The 20,777-nt window shown below is 46.4% G+C and overlaps 1 protein-coding gene across 3 annotated transcripts in view; it reads right to left on the reverse strand.

The window, feature by feature from the left end:
• Nucleotides 1–8,922: 8,922 nt before the first annotated feature.
• Nucleotides 8,923–20,777, reverse strand: part of LOC137423075 (adenylyl cyclase-associated protein 2) — a 343,934-nt gene continuing 332,079 nt past the window's right edge. For all 3 annotated transcript variants that reach the window (XM_078774722.1, XM_078774723.1, XM_078774724.1), the window contains 2 exons: nt 14,897–15,037; nt 8,923–10,128 (listed from right to left, as the gene is read on the reverse strand). In XM_078774722.1, the coding sequence (XP_078630848.1) occupies nt 10,045–10,128; nt 14,897–15,037 (225 nt within the window). In that variant the 3' untranslated portion in view covers nt 8,923–10,044. The remainder of the gene's footprint in view (nt 10,129–14,896; nt 15,038–20,777) is intronic.

Below are 20,777 nucleotides of genomic sequence, written 5' to 3' on the forward strand. Positions count from 1 at the left end.
CTCAAATAGCCTCCTTTATGGTTCACCCTCAACAATCACCAATAAACTCCAATACATTCAGAACTCCGCTGCCCGTCTACTCACCCATTCCCGGACCCGTGACCACATCACCCCCGTCCTTTACAAGCTTCACTGGCTCCCCATCTCCCAGAGAATCCAGTACAAAATCCTCCTCTTGACCTACAAAGCCCTCCATAACCTGGCCCCATCCTACCTGGCTGACCTCCTCTCCAGACACACTCCCACCCGCAACCTCCGCTCTGCTGGTACCTACATCCTGACCCCCCCCCCATCCGGACCAAATTTAGATCCTGGGGGGACAGGGCCTTCTCCATCGCTGCTCCCACCCTCTGGAACTCGCTACCTCACACCATCAGAGACTCCTCCTCACTCACCACATTCAAAACATCACTCAAGACCAACCTGTTCAACACTGCATTCAACATTTAACCCACAGCATCTAACCCCTGACTATCTCCTCTCCTTCTCCCTCCTTTGTGCTTTGAATATTTCCATATTGATTCTTCTTTTTTTGCAATTGTCTTTATGTTTTGCTATTGTTACGTGGTCCCCTCGGTGACTACCTGGTCTCGGTGACCCCCGGACCGTGAGAGGACCTTCGCCAGAAAGTAGTATTATATATATGCGCTTTCGCAACGCAATCCCTATGAATTCCACCCAAGAGAAACTGATGTGCAATGATATATTTCCAGGGTAAGGATATCATACAATTTCAATGATACAATCACGGATATTCCCCGAGCAATCAACAACAAACAACCATCAACAACTCCCAATCCACAATCAATTCCCTATATGATTAAGATGGCCATCTTATATATGTGTGTCCACTTCTGTACTCACGACCCCCTTTTGGTCTCTGCCCCTCACAATGTCTCTGGGCCCCTCCTGACCGAGATGCTGGTCGGCGTCGCCGCACTCGGGCGGTTGAACGAACCCCGGGTGGACGTGTTTCCACCGGGCAGGTATCGTACCAGGCACCGCGGCTGCAGTCCCTCGTGGCCACGCGGAGCGGGTACGGTAAAGCAAGCCAAAAGCCCCACGCCGCTTGCAAGGCGTGTTAGGCCCCAACGTGCGACCCGTACGCGTCTGTTTAGACGGTGCCGCGAACGGGGCCAGACGCGGGGTCGATGCACGGCCCCACGTCAACTTGACGTCTCCACCGGGTAGGTACACGTCCCGGTAACTCCTCTCGCCAGGCGGGCTTCGGAACGCCGCTTTTCCACGCAGCGCAAGGTCGATCCCACCTTTCGTCGGAGCGGGGCGAGGAAGAAGAATACTCATCGCTTTTCTTCCTCGTGTCTTTTCTTCTTCCGTTTCCGGTCACTTCCGTTTCCGGACACTTTTCAGAAGGGCTCCTGACCCTCCAACCACCACAACCCTTAATCTACTACACATGGATAAGCAAAGACCTGAATGGTAATCCACATACATTCACATAAATATGTAACACTCCCCCCCTTCAAGAAAGAAAGTTCGAACCCAGCGAAAACTTTCTTTGCCGGCCAATTTGGAGAAACCAACCAGATAACTCAACCCCCCCCCCCCCCCCCCCAGATTAACTCAATCTGGACAAAGCGTCCGCCACGACATTGTCCCGGCCCCGTACATGTTCAATTTCCAAGTTGAACCCCTGCAAAGCCAAACTCCATCTCATCAACCTCTGATTTTTATTTTTCATTCTTTGAATGAAGGTTAAGGGGTTGTGATCCGTAAAGACCTTTATGGGAAAGGACGTGATTCCTAAATACACCTCATAATGTTGAAGCCCTAGCAGGAGAGCCAGGGTCTCTTTCTCCACGGTGGCATAATTTGCCTGATGTTTATTGAACTTTTTGGAGTAGTAGCACACGGGGTGGTCCACCCCATCCTCATCTTCCTGTAACAAGACCGCTCCAGCCCCCACATCGCTTGCATCTACGGCCAACTTGAAAGGTGCCTGAAAGTCCGGAGCGGTTAGGACCGGAGAGCTCATTAGTATCGCTTTGACATGGGCAAAGGCCGCCTGACATTTGCCATCCCAAACGAATGGGGTCTCCTTTCTCAACAAACTCGTTAAAGGGGCTACCACATCCGAAAAATTCTTACAGAACCGCCGGTACCACCCCGCCATACCTAAGAATCTCATCAGCTCTTTCTTCCCCTTTGGGACTTGGAAGCGATCGATAGCTTCTACCTTGGCGGTCACTGGTTGTACTTGACCCTGCCCTACTACATGGCCGAGGAACACTACCTGTGCTCTTACAAATTCACTCTTGGCTAAGTTGATGGTCAGACCTGCCTCGGACATCGTCTGAAAAAATGCATGGATTTGCTTAATGTGGTCTTCCATGGTCATGGTGTGGATGATTACATCATCCAGATATGCCTCCACCCCCTCCAGGTCTGCAATGAGCCTATTAATCAGTCGTTGAAATGTAGCCGGCCCGTTCTTCAACCCAAAAGGGAGGACCTTGTACTGATATAACCCATTCGGAGTGACCAAAGCTGAGATTTCTTTGGCTCTATCGGTAAGAGGGATCTGCCAATACCCTTTCAGCAAGTCAAATTTGGTAACAAATTTAGCTGGGCCTATTCGATCAATACAGTCGTCAATCCTCGGGAGCGGATAGGAGTCGGTCTTGGTCACTGCATTCACCCGTTTTAAATCTGTACAACACCGGAAGCTGCCATCGGGTTTCGGAACCAACACACATGGGGAGCTCCATTCACTGTTGCTTGGTTCGATGATGTCATTGTCCAACATATATTGCATCTCCTTCCGAAGATACTCCATCTTCACCGGGTTCATCCGATAGGGGTGTTGTTTCACTGGAGTGGCCTCCCCCACCTCGATATCATGATATACTAAGTCCGTACGACCAGGTACATCTGTGAACAAATGTTTAAATTCGAACATTAGGCTGGACAGTTGTCCTTGCTGTTCCCTTGTTAAATGACCTAACTTCTCATCCAAATGACTCAACACTTCGGTGTTCGTCAATTTGGGGCAGGCCTGGTCATCCAAGTTATCAAACTTCACACCGGCGTTTCCGTCCATTTTCACCGGTACGACCGGTGAGACAGGAACTACGTCTTCCACCGGTTCCCTCTCATGATATTTCTTCAGTCGGTTGACATGACACAACTGTCGCTTTTTTCGTCGGTCGGGAGTGGTCACCACGTAGTCTGTCTCATTCACCCTCTCCTCCACTGCATAAGGACCGAAATATCTAGCCTGGAGGGGCTGACCTGGAACGGGCAGCAATACTAACACCCGGTCCTGAGGACTGAAATTCCTTATCTGCGAGGTCTTGTCATGTCTCTCCTTCATTTTCCCCTGGGCCCTTCTCAAGTTCCGTCGTGCCACCTCACACGCCTTTGCCAATCGGTGTTTCACTGTGGACACATACTCCACCATCGGTGTCCGGGACTCCTGTAGTAACCACTGTTCTTTCACCAATTTCAACGGTCCCCGCACTGCGTGTCCAAACACCAGTTCAAACGGACTGAATCCCAAGGAATCCTGCACGGACTCCCTCGCCGCAAACAACAATAGGGGTATCCCTTCATCCCAATCCTTGGCACATTCCAAACAATACGTTCGGATCATATTCTTTAAAGTCTGGTGAAACCTTTCCAGGGCCCCTTGGCTCTCGGGATGGTAGGCGCTGGATCTTACTTGTTCCACCCCCAACAGGTGTACCACTTGCTGGAACAGTGTGGACATGAAAATGGACCCCTGATCCGATTGGATGATCTTAGGTAGACCAACCCAAGTGAAAAATTTAATCAAGGCCTTTGCAATAACTGCCGCCGTTATTTTCCTCAGAGGCACTGCCTCGGGGAACCTGGTGGACGCGCACATGATGGTCAGTAAGTATTGATGTCCAGCTTTGGTTTTGGGTAAAGGGCCCACACAGTCCACAATGACTCGGCTGAATGGCTCTTCAAAAGCTGGAATTGGCTTTAACGGGGCGGGTGGGATTTTTTGATTCGGCTTTCCCATCAGCTGACAAGAATGGCAGGACTTGCAGAACTCCGCCACATCCCGTCGCAGTCCCGGCCAGAAAAAATGTACCAATATCCTGTCACAGGTCTTGTTCACTCCCAGGTGCCCGGCCCAAGGGGTCTCATGTGCCAAACTCAAGATCTCCTTCCGGTACAGCGGTGGCACCACAATCTGATAGTGAACTTTCCACTCATCGTCTGCGGGCACCTCCGGGGGCCTCCATTTCCTCATTAGGGTTTCCCCCTTCATGAAATACCCCACAGGTATCTTCGTAGCCTCTTCTTCCGTCACGGCTTTCTCAATTAACCTCTGGATCTCCGAGTCTTCGTATTGTTCTTCCACTAGTCTCCTTCGGACCAGCGTGGTTTGCTCCACTTCGTTCTCCGCGGTCTCCGACGGACACTCCACGTCCCCTTGCGTTCCAGACGCTACCATTTCTCGAAATTCCTGGGAATCCCTCCCCTGGTTATTTCCCTTTTCCGAGTTGTCTTCCCGTACCTCTAAGGGTTCCAACTCCCCCTCTCTTTCTTCCTCCTTCTCTTCCGCGTGCTTTCTACCCATAGCCCGAGTCACTGCACAGGATGGAAAGATACCCGGAATCTCCATCTCTAACCGAGTGGTGTTATTTTTCTTACTGGGCTTGTCCACCATTATTGGATTACCCGAAACTCGCCCCCCGGCCAAATCATTCCCGATAATAAAAGAGATTCCCTCCACAGGAAGGGTGGCTTGTAAGCCTACGGTGACCGGCCCGGATACCAACTCAGAACTCAACTGGATGACATGAAGCGGAGCTTTAACATAGCCCCCGACCCCCTGTAAAAGCACACTAACCCCAGTTGCCGTCTTCTCCGACAATGGCAAAATGCCCTCCAGCATCAACGATTGGTGGGCTCCTGTGTCCCTCAATACCCTAACTGGCTTCTGGTTACTCGGGTCGCCATCCAGCGACACGAACCCCTCTGAAATGAAATGTTTGTAGCCCTCCTGAACAAGGTTCTCCCGGGACGCCGTACCTTTGACAGGGGAATCTTCCCCCAGCTCTGCTCTCCAAGAATGATTTCTCACACTTGCCAGTGCATTCGGAGTCGCACTAGACTGATTCCGTTCCGGGTTCTCCCTTTTCCGGAGGTAACATTGGGACATCAAGTGTCCAGTTTTATGGCAAAAAGCACAAGTAGGCCCGGGGGAGAACCTCGGGGTCGGCCTTGAGCCCCCCGAAAAATAAGTTTGTCTTGGGCCCGTAGCCCTCGGATTTCTAACAGTTGGGGTATCATAGTTGTCCCCATAATCATCTCGAGGCCGCCGCCATGTAAGGTCGTTCTCCGCACCGGGTGTTCCATAACTCCCCTGCTGAAGTGTAGGCGAGGAGTTAGGTTTGTGGACCCCTATTCGGTGGGTTAAGGCATAATCATCTGCCATGGTGGCTGCGTCCCACAACTTTGGTACTTTCTTTTCCTGCAGGTACACTTTGATGTCCTCGTGGACACACTGCTGGAATTCCTCCACCAGGATCAAGTCCCGCAATGTTTCGAAGTCTTTCCCGACTCCTTTTGACTCACACCACCGATCAAACATGTTTTCTTTCACTCTGGCAAACTCCACATGGGTCTCACTCTCCCTCTTCCTGGCATTCCTGAATTTTTGCCTGTAAGCTTCCGGAACCAACTCATAGGCTTTGAGGATGTGCTTCTTCAGTACCTCATAATCTGCACATTGGTCCATTGGTAGCGCCGAATAAATTTCCTGAGCTTTCCCCACCAGCACACTTTGCACGAGTATGGTCCAGGCCTCCTCCGGCCAGTTTAATTGTCGAGCCACTTTCTCAAAGTGTGGAAAAAATTTCGCGACTTCCTTTTCACTGAACGGTGGAACCAGCCTCACATGTCTGCACACATCCCAGGTTTTCTGGTTAGGTGTCGACCCCGTCAGCAAGGGTGGTGCCTCTCCCCGTTCTCTCATTAACTCCAGCTCCTTGAATTTGATTTCTTGCTGAAGCTCCATGTCACGTTCCTTTAATTCCCTTTCCGCTTTTCTCTCCTCTGCTTCGAGGTCCCTTGCAGCTCTCCTCTCCTCTGCTTTTCTCCCTTCTAACCTTTCCTGGAGTTCTCGTTCCACTCTCCTTTCCTCTGCTTGTTTCTCTTCTCTCCTCTCTTCTGCTTTCCTTTCCTTTTCTGCTTTCCTTTCTTCTTCTGCTCTTTCCTTTTCTGCTTTCCTTTCTTCTTCTGCTCTTTCCTTTTCTGCTTTCCTTTCTTCTTCTGCTCTTTCCTTTTCTGCTTTCCTTTCTTCTTCTTTGATCCGTTCCTGGCTCCGTAATTGCAACTCCAGTTTCCGGAGCTCAACGTCTTCTGGTTCTTCGGGTAGCCACTCCCAGGCTAACTCGTCCCATGTTCTTAATCCCACCATAGATTGTATCACCGTGGCCTGCAACTCTGCCTTCCTCAAATTAGTTCGGACCTCCACGTTAAAATGTTTGGCCAATTTCAAGAGGTCCGACTTTAGTAACGCTCGGAACTGTGCCTCACTCGGTGTTACCGCAAAGTTCTGTGCCACAAACGCCATGGTGACTATCGTTAACACCTGTTAACCTTCACCCAAGACTTTACCCCAATTTCCCCAAAAATTTACCAATTAATACTTAATTAATAAATTTTAATTAATAAAAATATTATTTTATTATTTTATACAAATACACTTTTAGATCCCGGACGTAGACCCAATTGCAATCGTAATTTGGACGAGCCCCCAATTCTGTTACGTGGTCCCCTTGGTGACTACCTGGTCTCGGTGACCCCCGGACCGTGAGAGGACCTTCGCCAGAAAGTAGTATTATATATAAGCGCTTTCGCAACGCAATCCCTATTAATTCCACCCAAGAGAAACTGATGTGCAATGATATATTTCCAGGGTAAGGATATCATACGATTTCAATGATACTGTTGCGGATATGGGACTTGGCCTCAATATCCGCTTGTAAATACTCCCCTATTTCCCCAATACTCCCCAACTATCCCCAATCCCCCATTCCCTAGTCCCATTGCCTGTAAATAACACTCTGTAGAACCGACCTTCCCCTTTTTCCCCCATTAAATGTCGTGCCCAGGTTCACCGCATCTCACGTAGACAACTATAGGACATCTTGCTAGTTATTCTTAGTCTATGTCAGTTAAGGACTCGTTTCCATTAATTCTGACTCTTCGTTGCACCAGAATGTGATCGTATGGCACCAGTAGTGAGTTAGGACCTCCCCTTACCTCCTCCCATCTTCCCCATGAAACAACAACTACAACAACAACTACAACAACAACTACAACAACAACTACAACAACAGAGGGGCGCGGCACGGCATGCGGGGAGTGTGCGTCCTCACACCGGCGTGGTTAGCCGCCATTGCCCATGCGCTCCACGGGGTTACCACGAAGGGGCTGGCTGTCAGCTCCTCGTCAGGGGCGGAGCCAGTAACCCCCCCCCCCCCCGCACCCAATAAGAAGGGCGGACCGATTCCATCTGGGGCGGAGCTAACTAGCCGAGGGCGTGTCACTCCCCGCCGGATATACGCAGCCACTTGCCGGACGTGACGTCAGATGCGCCCCCAGCTTGAGCAGACAAGTCACCATCTCCGAGCGCTGTGACCTTCCCGCATCTTTGGACTGGACCGGGTCGATTTTGCCCCTGAGCCAAGGTGCACCTTGAGCCATCGAAGACCTGCCCCTCCTTGCCATCAATCCCCGTGTGAGTCAGTTTTTGTCCTGTTTATCTGTCGTCTGTCGGGGCTAGTATAAGACTGTGTCTAAGTGCCTGTCTTCCTATGCTGTCCCTCTTGTCGTTGTAATCTGACCTTCCGCCCTAATATAACCTCCTCCGGAGGTCTTGAGAACTGAACCCTTGGTGTCGTGTCATTTTAATCCAGCCGTTGTGTCTTTTCCATCATTGATTTAGCATAGCGCGACTTAGTCAACGTTCGAGCATAATCGGGTAAACGTGCAGGCGCGGTCATACCAAACCGCTCGGTGAACCAACATCCACAACCGCGTCTGTAACAATACAATCACGGATATTCCCCGAGCAATCAACAACAAACAACCATCAACAACTCCCAATCCACAATCAATTCCCTATATGATTAAGATGGCCATCTTATATATGTGTGTCCACTTCTGTACTCACGACCCCCTTTTGGTCTCTGCCCCTCACAATGTCTCTGGGCCCCTCCTGACCGAGATGCTGGTCGGCGTCGCCGCACTCGGGCGGTTGAATGAACCCTGGGTGGACGTGTTTCCACCGGGCAGGTATCGTACCAGGCACCGCGGCTGCAGCCCCTCGTGGCCACGCGGAGCGGGTACGGTAAAGCAAGCCAAAAGCCCCACGCCGCTTGCAAGGCGTGTTAGGCCCCAACGTGCGACCCATACGCGTCTGTTTAGACGGTGCCGCGAACGGGGCCAGACGCGGGGTCGATGCACGGCCCCACGTCAACTTGACGTCTCCACCGGGTAGGTACACGTCCCGGTAACTCCTCTCGCCAGACGGGCTTCGGAACGCCGCTTTTCCACGCAGCGCAAGGTCGATCCCACCTTTCGTCGGAGCGGGGCGAGGAAGAAGAATACTCGTCGCTTTTCTTCCTCGTGTCTTTTCTTCTTCCGTTTCCGGTCACTTCCGTTTCCGGACACTTTTCAGAAGGGCTCCTGACCCTCCAACCACCACAACCCTTAATCTACTACACATGGATAAGCAAAGACCTGAATGGTAATCCACATACATTCACATAAATATGTAACACTATGCATTATGTTTTGCACTCTGTCAAATCGTCTTTGGGCTTCCTGAAAAGCGCTATATAAAATAAATGCATTATTATTATTATTATTACAAAGAAAATAATTCAATAAGCAACAGCACAAGTAATCTGTAAAGGAGTTTTGCTTTCTTTTATTGTCAATAGCAGTGCAAGCAAAACTACCGAAACATGAAATGATTTCAGCAAAATGAACTTACGAGACCTACTCGCTGCAAGTTTAAACTCTAGCTCATAGCTTTCACATTTCTTTATGACAACAATTTGGAGAAAGTATTCACAAACACCTTTTTGCAACCAAAGGAATTCCTCCTCATGTTTCAACCTCTTCACAAAGTGCTTGTGTTTTATAAACAAATTATATTTTGTTGAACATCAAAATCAAAAGGTGTGATGTGCAAAAATCTACTTCATGGATGTTAAAAGTGTATTAAATGAAACAAAACTCAGTTATCAAAGTCAGAGTGAACACACAGTAGGGAGGGTTTCCGTTTTGCATTCACGGCAGTCGATCAGGGCAGAAAATTGGAATTTGTTTCGGGTCCGGGCAATAACTCGCGTACTTTTCATGAAAGACATCATGACATCTTTAGCATCTACTCACAGCCAGTCAGCACTGTTTTATATTAACATCCTTCATATGAACGACGGCACACACATTGATGCCTCGCCCGACCTGAAAAACACCATGGTGAAAGTTTATAGCTAGGCCGAGATTCAAACCCAGGTTAGACAGCTCAAAGTTGAGTGTACCTGAGTAAGTCCTCTTTAATCTATTTGAATCCACAGGTTACATTTTGGGATCTGACTGCTTAACAGTCAATGACTACAAACAAATATTCATAAGAGTTCGCCTGCGGCCTTGTCCGGGACACTACCACATTTCACATAAAAAAGAGTCCTTATGGTATGAAATAAAAGGTGGATGAGACTTTAAAAGTTGTTGTTCTACTGGCGGAAGTTATCTTCGTTCCATGCATCACAGGTAAATCTTGTAAGAGTCAGGTGCACTTGTTTGTGCAAATATAGGCGTTAACAACAAAACAAACAAACCCAAAACAAACAAATACAAAACCCAATGCTTTCAACTATATATTTTATTTAGTGGCTTCTATAAACAAACCTCTTACAAATCAAGTTTTACTATGAATGAAAAATAAAACAATACTATGAGGTGACGCTGATAAATGTTATCACAATGTAAAAAGCTGAGTGACAATTGGCTGAAACTCGAAGTTTGTTAGCCCGCAATCTCCGACGCCTCAGAGACGAGCTTGTGTCCGTTCCAAATGGTCTTGAACTGCTCGGGAACAGGGAATTCACGCTGCAAAAGACACCACGGATCAATTTAATTTCACTTTAGAAATCACAATGAAATCTCACAGCTACATCGTCATACAACTTCGGGTACCAAACTGCTACGAGTCTGTGTGTGAGCCAAAATTGTATATACTAGGGCATGCCCGTACTATATATATATCTAAAATTATATCCCCCCCCCTATTTACATGAAATGGTTTGGTCCAAAGCGAACGGCTTGCGAGTGGTGACAATCCCCCCCCCTCTATTTACATGCAATGGTTCGGTCCAAAGCGAACGGCTTCCGGAGTTTGGTAAAGAAATCGCCATCGCGTACACAAACGCGCAGGAAAGCGAATGAATCGCAAATTCGTTTTTATTAGTTGTAAAACATAATGCCCAATTATTCAATTAGCGCCAACGTATTTTGGCTGTTTGCAATTTAATCGCAAGGCAAAGTAGAAAGAGAAGAGGGAAAAAAAGAAAAGCCTTGCCTTGCTGCAAACAGCTGCTGCAAACAACAACAACAGGGAAGGCTGCACTGTCCGGAAGTTGGCATATCGCAGTTACGATTATTTTAGTGTTAATGGCCAATTATTCAATTAGCGCCAACGTATTTTGGCTGTTTGCAATTTAATCGCAAGGAAAAGTAGAAAGAGAAGAGGGAAAAAAAGAAAAGCCTTGCATTAACGCATTAACGCTTGCATTGCATTAACGGTTCGGCACACGTGATAGCTCGCTGCTCTCTGATTGGTTGAAGCGTTTTTTGGACATAGCTCGGTAGGTACTTGTCCGATTAATTTCAAACCTTGAAAAGGCACATCCTCGGGTCCCCAGCAATATACCTGGCAAGTTTCAAGTATATCGGACCCGTGGTTGTCGAGAAACAGCGGTCACAGACAAACACACAGACACACAGACACACAGACAGACACACAGAGATTACTGGAATTATAGATAGATGTATATATATACAATTTTTTAATTTTTTTTTTGTATACAAGATCAAGGCTCGTGGAAGAGCTTAGATTAATCACAAAAAAACAAACTGACACATAAGACGAAATAAAGAGAGCGGGAGACAAGATGGGGAGAGAGAGGGAAGCACACAAGTACAACATTTGAGAGCAGGGACATCGGGAGATCTGTGGGAGGGAGAGGGCTTTGGGGGAGGGGGAGGAGAGGTATAAAACACATGGGCACTGCTAGGACTTCCAGGAAAGAAGTCGGTATTTCAAAAAAGTGGATCTGGGGTGAATTAACGGGGATAGAAAAGATCAAGGTTTTGGAATCACTTGTGACTTTCTATTGCTTGTGACAATACAGGCAGTCCCCGGGTTACGAACGCCCGACTTACGAACGCCCATACTTACGTACCGACCTCTGTAAGGACCTATTTATTGAAAAAATAGAGTTTTGAATTTTTTTATTTTTTTTATTTTTTACAGAATCGAGGCTCGTGAAAGAGCTAACATTTATCACACAGAAAAAAATATCAAAGTCACACATCTATCTATAATTCCAGTAATCTCTGTGTGTTTGTTTGTACGTTTGTACGTTTGTACGTTTGTACGTTTGTTTGTTTGTCTGTGACCGCTGTTTCTCGACAACCACGGGTCCGATATACTTTAAACTTGCCAGGTATATTGCTGGGGACCCGAGGATGTGCCTTTTCAAGGTTTGAAATTAATCGGACAAGTACTTACCGAGCTATGGCGATTTAGCCGTTCGCCGTTCGCTTTGGCGTTGCGAATGGACCAAACCATTGCATGTAAATAGAGGGGGGGGGTTCTGTGGTCGTTGCGAATGGACCAAACCATTCATGTAAATAGAGGGGGGGGGGTTCTGTGGTCGTTACTGCCACGTGGTTTCAAAGTTTTTTTTTGTTGTTGTTGTTTGCACGCATGTTTTTTTGCACCCACGTACGGGCACGCCCTAGGATGTTTACACACACACACCCCTACACAAATTTTTTTTTTTTTTTTTTTTTGGCAAGGAACGGGCACCCACGTACGGGCACGTCCTAGCTTATATATAGTACGGGCATGCCCTAGTAGTATATAATAAGGGGAGCAGTAGACAAGAGAAATATGAGAAAAGCTCTGTTCAAGCCACCCTTGATGTTTACTTCAAGAAAATTGACCAGCACCAGGTCCATTTGACCCTTGATGTTTACTTCAAGAAAATTGACCAGCACCAGGTCCATCCTCTCCAACACCAGATCCATCTTCTCCAACACCAGGCCCATCATCTCGGAGAGATATATCAAGGTATGATCGTTTCAAGGTTTGCAAGACATCAATTGGAATGAGAGTAAGTGTTAACCTTTAATCATTATCTTTTCTTTTCTATCTAAACAGTTTAAGAAATGTTTCTTTCATGTTTTTTTATACCTATAGATGTTTTAGGTAAAATATATACTATATACAAAGACAAACATTTGACTAATTGACACTAGATGTGAACCGTACGTAACTGTTCCGACTTACATACAAATTCGACTTACAGACAGACTTAAAAACGGAACTCGTTCATAACCCGGGGAGTGCCTGTATTGCTTGTTATTATTGCATGATTGTATTGCATTATTTCTATTGCTTGTTTCTATTGCTTTCTATGGCACGTTTACTTTGACTCAAATCGTGTTTGGACATTTTTTTTTTTTTGCAGTTTGTCCAAGGTCGTTGAGCTCCACTGCTCAATTGTATTGAAAACAATTCATTCAAACGCCGCATTGCCTTTTGGGTATGCAATGTGGAGCAACTTTTGACCCCTGACCCTTTTTCATTCCACACACATTGCCTGGTGTTGGCTTAGCGGTTAGGGTGCCGGCTTGGGATCCTAGGATCCTGGGTTCGAATCCCGGTCGATCGCTGAATTGAACGCCAGGGGGGTTGCCTCAGCCTGTCATCCTTCCGAGGTCGGCAAATTGAGTACCAGCTTGCTGGGATGAATGATCATGGTGTGTACCTCGGTTTAGAATAGGTACACCGTATCCCTGCGCATCGTAAGAGGCGGCCAAGGGTTGGCGTCAGGAAGGGCATCCGGTCCATAAAAACATTGCCTCAAACAGGGAACCATGATTGTCATGGGGCCCGCAAGGCTAACCCCCGCTCTAGCGGGGAAAATGGCCTTAAAAACGATCATTCATTCATTCATTCACACATGCTCCTTTTCTTCTTTTCTTCCCAGCCCCTTTTCCCTTCTCTGAACTAATCTCACAATTCCATACCCTGCCTTCTTTGTGGGTTTTATTTTTTCATTTCATTCTCCACCCTCTTCCTCCCAGGTTTTACATACATGATGGGTGGAGTAATTCAGAAAACAAAGACGAGGATAAAACCAGTCACGGTTGAATATTTGAATGTGCACAAAATGGCAAAGATACAGATTCCTCACCAAACTGTTCTTTACTCTATCCCCGTCTCATCCAATTCCACAAGGAGGTTAAACAAAATAAAAGTAAACAAGTACAAAAAGTTTTAATTAAAACAAAAGCCGCGTCGATGTTACACAATGCCTAGATGCAGCTGTGCCTATAACGTCGATGTTATAGGCACAGGACATTCCTATTGATTCGATTACTTGATGTTATTTTTGTGCAAAGTGAAAATATATCTCGGCAATTTGCCGTGTGTGGCGACGAATTTTTAATATATCTCGGCATTTTCCCGTCTGTTATTTCAGGCGGTGTATGACTGACCATGCCGCGATTTAAAAAAAAAAAATCTCGGCAATTTCCCGTGTGTGGCGACACGTGAACGAAGCTATGCTCCTCTCTCCACATTATTGTGACGACGTATAAATTAAATATTTCATCGTGACGATTGTCATCAAATGGACGAATTTTAAATATATCTCGGCATTTTCCCATCTGTTATTTCAGGCGGTGTATGACTGACCATGCCGCGATTTAAAAAAAATATATCTCGGCAATTTCCCGTGTGTGGCGACACGTGAACGAAGCTATGCTCCTCTCTCCACATTATTGTGACGACGTATAAATTAAATATTTCATCGTGACGATTGTCATCAAATGGACGAATTTTTTAATATATCTCGGCATTTTCCCGTCTGTTATTTCAGGCGGTGTATGACTGACCATGCCGCGATTTAAACAATATATATATATATCTCGGCATTTTCCCGTCTCTTATTTCGGGCGGTGTATGACTGACCATGCCGCGATATAAAAAAAAAACATCTCAATGGACTTGAAGTTACAGGCCTTTGAGAATTCATTTCGTTCTATAAAGGGCAACTTTCATCGGATTTTCTTCCCGTTTTTTTTCAACCGAGTCTAAAACTATGTTAGCGACTGTGAAAAATGAAATGATATATCGAATTTGATTTGAAATAAAACTGTGTGAGAGAGGAAGACACCACGGGCCTACAAAACAGGCCTCAAAGCTATGCGAGTTAATAAAATGGTGGATATTTGTTTATATGAAGCCTCTCCCACAATGGGTGGAGCTATGGTTCCCAGAATGGGTGGAGCTTTGAGGTTTTGTCTTCTCTGCAAGAACAAGAACAAGAAGAAGAACAACAACAACAACAACAGCAGAGGGCACTCTATGACCAGCGTCTTGCGACGTGGCTAAAAAGAACAAACAAATGACTCAAATCATTATGCTCAGACACAGGATAAACTAATAGCAGGAGAAATCCTTTTGTAGGTTAGATGAAATGTTCAAAAAGAAAGACTCAATATGGTCACAACAAGAGCAAGAGGATCAGATCCGAGCATATACCCTCAGTATAAATTGGTCTCCAAGGAAACCGAAGGAACTCACAAAATCGTCACCCTGAGGAACCACAACGTTCATTTCTGAAGATTTGGCACTAATGATCTCGCAGTCAAGAGACTCCGAGTTCAAGAACAGTTGAAAGCCATCGGTCTTGTTTACAGAAACTGTTGGTACTTTACCTGTGACCTGCCAAGGAGCCGGGTGTGGGGATGTGACAGGTATGTTTTCCAGTCAATATATTGAAACATTTGATCATTTCATAATACTATAATACAAGAAGTGTTTGTCTGTTTGTTTTATGCACTCCAAAGCCACTGAAGGGAATGAGTTGAAGACTGGTAGTTGTACTCCAGAGGGTAAAGAAGGTGGGGGGAGAAGGGGGAGGTAAATAAATTAATAGTCCCAGGGGTTCAGGGTGAGGGAGTACACACATTCTCTCTATGTAAATGTATATCGGTATCACAAAACATGAGTCGAGAGTTTGTATTACAAGTCCTAATAAAATACAACAAAGACATCATAATGTAGGAGAATTAACCCATCCCGAACATGAATTAACCCGAACATTAACCCAAAAATGATTAGGCTTCCGCTTCTGGTTTTGCCAGAGAGGTCGTGTGTTTTTCCAAGCTCTCCACGCTATGAAAGTTAAAGCTCACGAAATTTTCCCATTTGTATTTTTGTCAAAACTGTATTTTTATTTTATGGTGTGAGTGCCTACTGTGGGTTCTAGTTCAATCTCAGTGTAAATCGTGCATACCTGTGTAAAATCGTCGGTTGGTTCCTGCTGCATTTTTCAGGCCTGGTTTTCCAGGCCTTGAGGCTTTGTTGTCTCCTCTCAGCGGTCGTTTGTGTTCCATTTACTTTCGTTCTCTCACTGTTTTTTCAAATCTTTTTTCACCCCATACTTCCCCGAACATCTTACCCTTTGTTTAAAGTCTTAATTCAAACCTCCCCCCCCCCCCCAAATCGAATTTCCTTCTCTCCCTTCTCTCCCTGTTCGTTCTTCGACCACGTGTTTTGCCCCACCCGTTTTTTTCTCTCCTTCCTTCATAACTCAATTCTCTCCAGCCGACACCTTTCCGATTCTAGCTTTCACCATACTTCTTCAACTTTATCCTTCTTCCTCTGATCCACTTTCACCAAACATTCAAAAAAACATATTAACGAAGAATTTAAAAAGTAGGCCTCTCCTCCCGTACTAACACATTTGCTTATACACCTCCCTGTTCCTTCGCGATCTGCTCTCCTGGCTGTCAATCTCCTATTCTTCTGTCCCTGCTTCTGAGCCTGTGCTGGAATCATTAATCCCCCTTAGGAATCCATCATTCCCTCATTTAGGGAATTTCCCGAGATAGTTTTCACAGTTTCGTTTAAAAATGTTTGAACTTTCCCTTGAAGTGTTGTATTCTGTTGTATATTAGAACACATGTTTCTTCTTCTTTAAAAGGTTGTTTTCGATCTGCTCACCAAATCTCTTTATTTCAAATAAAAATTCAATCAATTACAGTTCTTCCTTGGTACATTCCCTAAACTCACCTGCATTCCACCCCTCCTCCAACGTTTTCAAACTGATCTTTGACTTGAAAATCACAAGAAACTCATTTTGCAATAAATGTACATTTTCCATTAATCGTACAACACTTTCTAAAATCCAAACTCATTCTTCCCCTCTGAAACTCCCCCCTCACCCATCCCCTCCTAAACTCCCCCCTCACCCATCCCCTCCTAAACTCCCCCCTTGCCCATCCCATCCTAAACTCCCTCCTCACCCCTCCCCTCCCAAACTCCTTCCTCACCCCTCACCTCCTAAATTTCCCCCTCATCCCTCCATTTCAAATCTCCCCCCTCCCCTTCAAATCTCCTCACCCTCCTTTTTTCTCCAATTCTCCCCTCTCACCATTTCTCCTCAAAGCGTCCTCCCCGCTTCCTCTCCCTTCCAACTCTTACCTCCATCTCCTCCAACCTTCCTCCTTGCTCTGCCCCCCCGCCCCCCTAAAAAAACACCAAACTGTGCCTCATCCAATCAACATTAAACCTTTTGTCCTCCTCATCCTTCCCCTTCTCCAAGCTATTCTGAAATCTCTGACACACTATCAACAGCTCTCCCTACCTCCCCCTCCTCTTCCTCATCTTACCCTACCCCTCCCCTCCCCTGTCCTGTATCCGGTGCTCCCCCTTCATTTTCCTTAACGGTATGGACCTTAAACATCCGGGGCCTTCACTCAAACCTGATTGATCTCTCCATACAGGTTGCTTCTGACAAACCAGACTTAATCTGCTTAACATAAACTTTCCTCCTTCAAGATGTCTCTGATTCCTTAATATCTCTCCCTGGTTACTCCCTCCTCCGGTATGATAGACCTGAGCCTCATCCTAGTGGTGGGGTTGCTATCTTTATCAAAAACTCTCTTCCTCACTCTCCTTGCACTGCCCTCTCGCCACCTCACCCCAGGAGTACCTCTGGCTACGGCTTCCCCTTCGCTCCCACCTTTTGTTCATATGTGTGTTGTACCTTCCACCAAACAGTGATGACTCCATCTACATCTCGCTGTCTGATAATATGGACCAACTTCTATCTACTCATCCCAACCTTTCTCTTCCTCATATGTGGTGATTTCAACTGTCATTATGCCAGCTGGCTGGGTGTGGGTTCCTCTCTCACCAGCCATGGCACCTCAGCAAAGGACTTCTGCGACTCATTGGGACTGACACAATCTGTTAATTTCCCAACCCGGATATCAGTCAATGGAGCATCTTTTCTTCGAGACTTGGGTATGACAAACTTCCCTGCAAATGTCTGCTGCTCTTCTTCTGCTCCAATCAGTTCATCTGACCATGTGCTTGTTAAAGTGGACATCTCTCTGACCATTCTCAGAGAGCCTCCTCAGCGTCAACGAGTCTGGCATTTGACTCAGGCCAACTGGCACGGTCTTCAAGCAGCCATCAATCGGACTGGTCTCCCATCTCTACGCCTCTGACATCAATTCATCCTTGGAATTCTTCCAAAGTAAATTGCTCTCTCTCATGCACAGATTTATCCCATCCCGTCTTCAGTTGTTTTACCCTTCCTCTCATCCATGGTACACGGAATCTTGTGGTGAGGCTATTGCCCAGAAACAACTTGCCTTCGCCTACTGGAAAGCAAATCCAATGGAAGGCAATCTCATTTCCTTTCACAAAGCCCGGAGCAAGTGTGTGTCTACCCTCAGGAGAGTCAAGAAACAATATCTCTCCACACTCAAGAGTGAACTCTCAAACCAGTCTCCCTCTTCAAAATCCTGGTGGAGTATTGTAAAATCTGTTTCTGGCGTTTGTTGCCCTCCCTTACCTCAAACGCTGACTCTGCACGTGAAAAAGCTGAATGCCTCAACTCTGTGTTTGCCTCAAAATCTTGTGTCCCAAACCCATCTTTCTCTGTACCCACCTTTCCCAGTCGAACCCAGCTGCTCCTGGACTCTGTGTCCTTCTCTCATGACAAGGTGGAGAAGTTTCTGTCAATCCTCGACTCTGATTCTGCAACTGGACCAGACGGCATCAGCCCACGGGTCCTAAAATCCTGTTCTTCCGCTCTTTCACTCCCTCTCTCTGTTCTCTTCACCCTCTCTTTTGCTCAAAGTCATCTGTCATCAGCTTGGAAATCAGCCAACATCACCGCTTTACACAAAAAGGTGCAAAAACAGAACCTTGCAACTACAGATCAATCACCCTTCTCCCAATAATCAGCAAGGTCATGGAATCCATCATTGCTTTGGATATCAAGTCCTTCCTCTTCTCCAATGGCTTGATCTATGATCATCGATTTGGATTCAGGCCAGGCTGTCTCCATTGACATATCATGTGCCTTTGGTACGGTCTGGCACCCCGCTCTGCTCACCAAACTTTCCTCCGATGGTATCAATGGAAATTTCCACGCATGGCTTGCGGACTTCCTCTCTGGTCGTAGTCAACATGTGGCCCTGAATGGATTTCTCTCATCTCCCCTTCCTGTTCAGGCTGGAGTTCCCCAAGGCAGTGTTCTGGGCCTTGTGCTTTTTCTGGTCTTCATCAATGATCTCTCCGAATCTCTGGAAAATCCTGTCTATCTCTTTGCTGATGACTCCACTATCTGCCGCTCCATACCTCATCCCCCAGATCGGCAGTCTGCAGCCTCCTCACTCTCTGCAGACCTGGACAAAATCACAGACTGGTCAAACAAGTGGAACATGTCTTTCAAGAGAGAAACCGTCCATAATGACAGCTTCTTCTTCTTTCGTATGCAACACAAGGCTACGGGGTAGCATAATTGTCTGAGGGCAAGGTTTTGTCGTCTGTCTGCCCTCTAAGTTAGAGCAGGAATTTGGCAGTTGTCCAGGGTCCAGCGATAGCTCGCTTACTCTTCGTGAAGGAAACTGTGGAATCTTTAATCCACCGACTAATACCTGTATATGAGATGCCCAATTTAACGTCAATCCGAGGGACAGTACACACATTGATGAATCACGCTACCTGTGAAACACTGGGATGACAGTTTATAGCTGGGTCGAGATTCAAACCCAGGTTCTACAGTTTGTCCAAGGTACTTGAGCTCACTGCTCAATTGTATTGAAAACAATTCATTCAAAAGGGACAAAAGGGGCTTAATGCAAATATTAAACAGCTTAGAGCTTAGAGGCAATTGTGTACCTCTAGGCCATCCTGCCAGCTCTATGGACAGTTTATTTACTCGGCGTACTATTTGGGAAGTGTCTGTTTGTTTGTGTTTGACTTCTGTGCACTCTTGACTTCCGTCTGAAGGAATGAGTATAAAACCGGTGGTTATATACTCAGGGCGTGTACGGGGAGTAGGGGCGGCATGGGTAGGGATGGGGAGTGGGTGGCTTTCGGTGGTAGAAAAAAAATTAATAGTCTCGGGGATTCAGGGTGGGAGAAAGAGCTGCTCTCGGTAGGAGAGGGTATTACTAGTCATATCAAAATATGCCAATAATTGGGGAAAGAACATGTCCGTAATCCTGGGAGAATTATACCATCCATGAGGATGCGTTCTTCGCTAAATCTTCAGTATTTGAATGTTAAGGCTAAATCATCAGTATTTGAAGCTATCAACATCCTCTTTCAATACCATTGAAAACAAAACTAGAACGGTACTCTGTATAGCACATACCTCCGCCAGGCTGAACAGTTTACAATTTGTATACTACTGATAGGCCGGATCTGGATCTGGACCGGAACCAAAACCCAAATCAGCACCTACCCAACTCATCTGCCAAATTTTGTTATAACCCTTCCACAACATTTGTCACTTTAAAATATTATGTAATCGGATCCAAATCCGGAACTTCACCAAGATTGATTCAACTAGTCCTCATCATGCAACCAACATGCCCACCAAGTTTCGTCTGAATCTGTCGATAACATTTTCAGATATCCTGCTCACAGACAGACAGACAGACAAAATAGAGGGGTGAAAACATTACCTCCATCTACCTTTGGTGGCGGAGGTATCTAGAAAGATCAACAAGCGATTACCAGCGATTGCAGACTCGTGCCAGGACTTATTTTTGTGGTGTTTGAATGAATGAATGAATGATCGTTTTAAGGCCATTTTCCCCGCTAGAGCGGGGGTTAGCCTTGCGGGCCCCATGACAATCATGACAATCCTGGGGATCCCCATGACAATCCCCATGACAATCCATGGTTCCCTGTTTGAGGCAATGTTTTTTTATGGCCGGATGCCCTTCCTGACGCCAACCCTTAGTCGCCTCCTACGATGCGCAGGGATACGGTGTACCTATTCTAAACCAGGGTACACACCGGGATCATTCATCCCAGCAAGCTGGTACTCAATTTGCCGACCTCGGAAGGATGACAGGTTGAGTCAACCCCCCTGGCGTTAATTCAGCGATCAATCGGGATTCAAACCCAGGATCCTTGGATCCCAAGCCAG

Source organism: Myxine glutinosa, chromosome 3 (assembly GCF_964187855.1).
Source record: "Myxine glutinosa chromosome 3, kmMyxGlut1.1, whole genome shotgun sequence".
Classification (NCBI taxonomy): Eukaryota; Metazoa; Chordata; class Myxini; order Myxiniformes; family Myxinidae; genus Myxine; species Myxine glutinosa.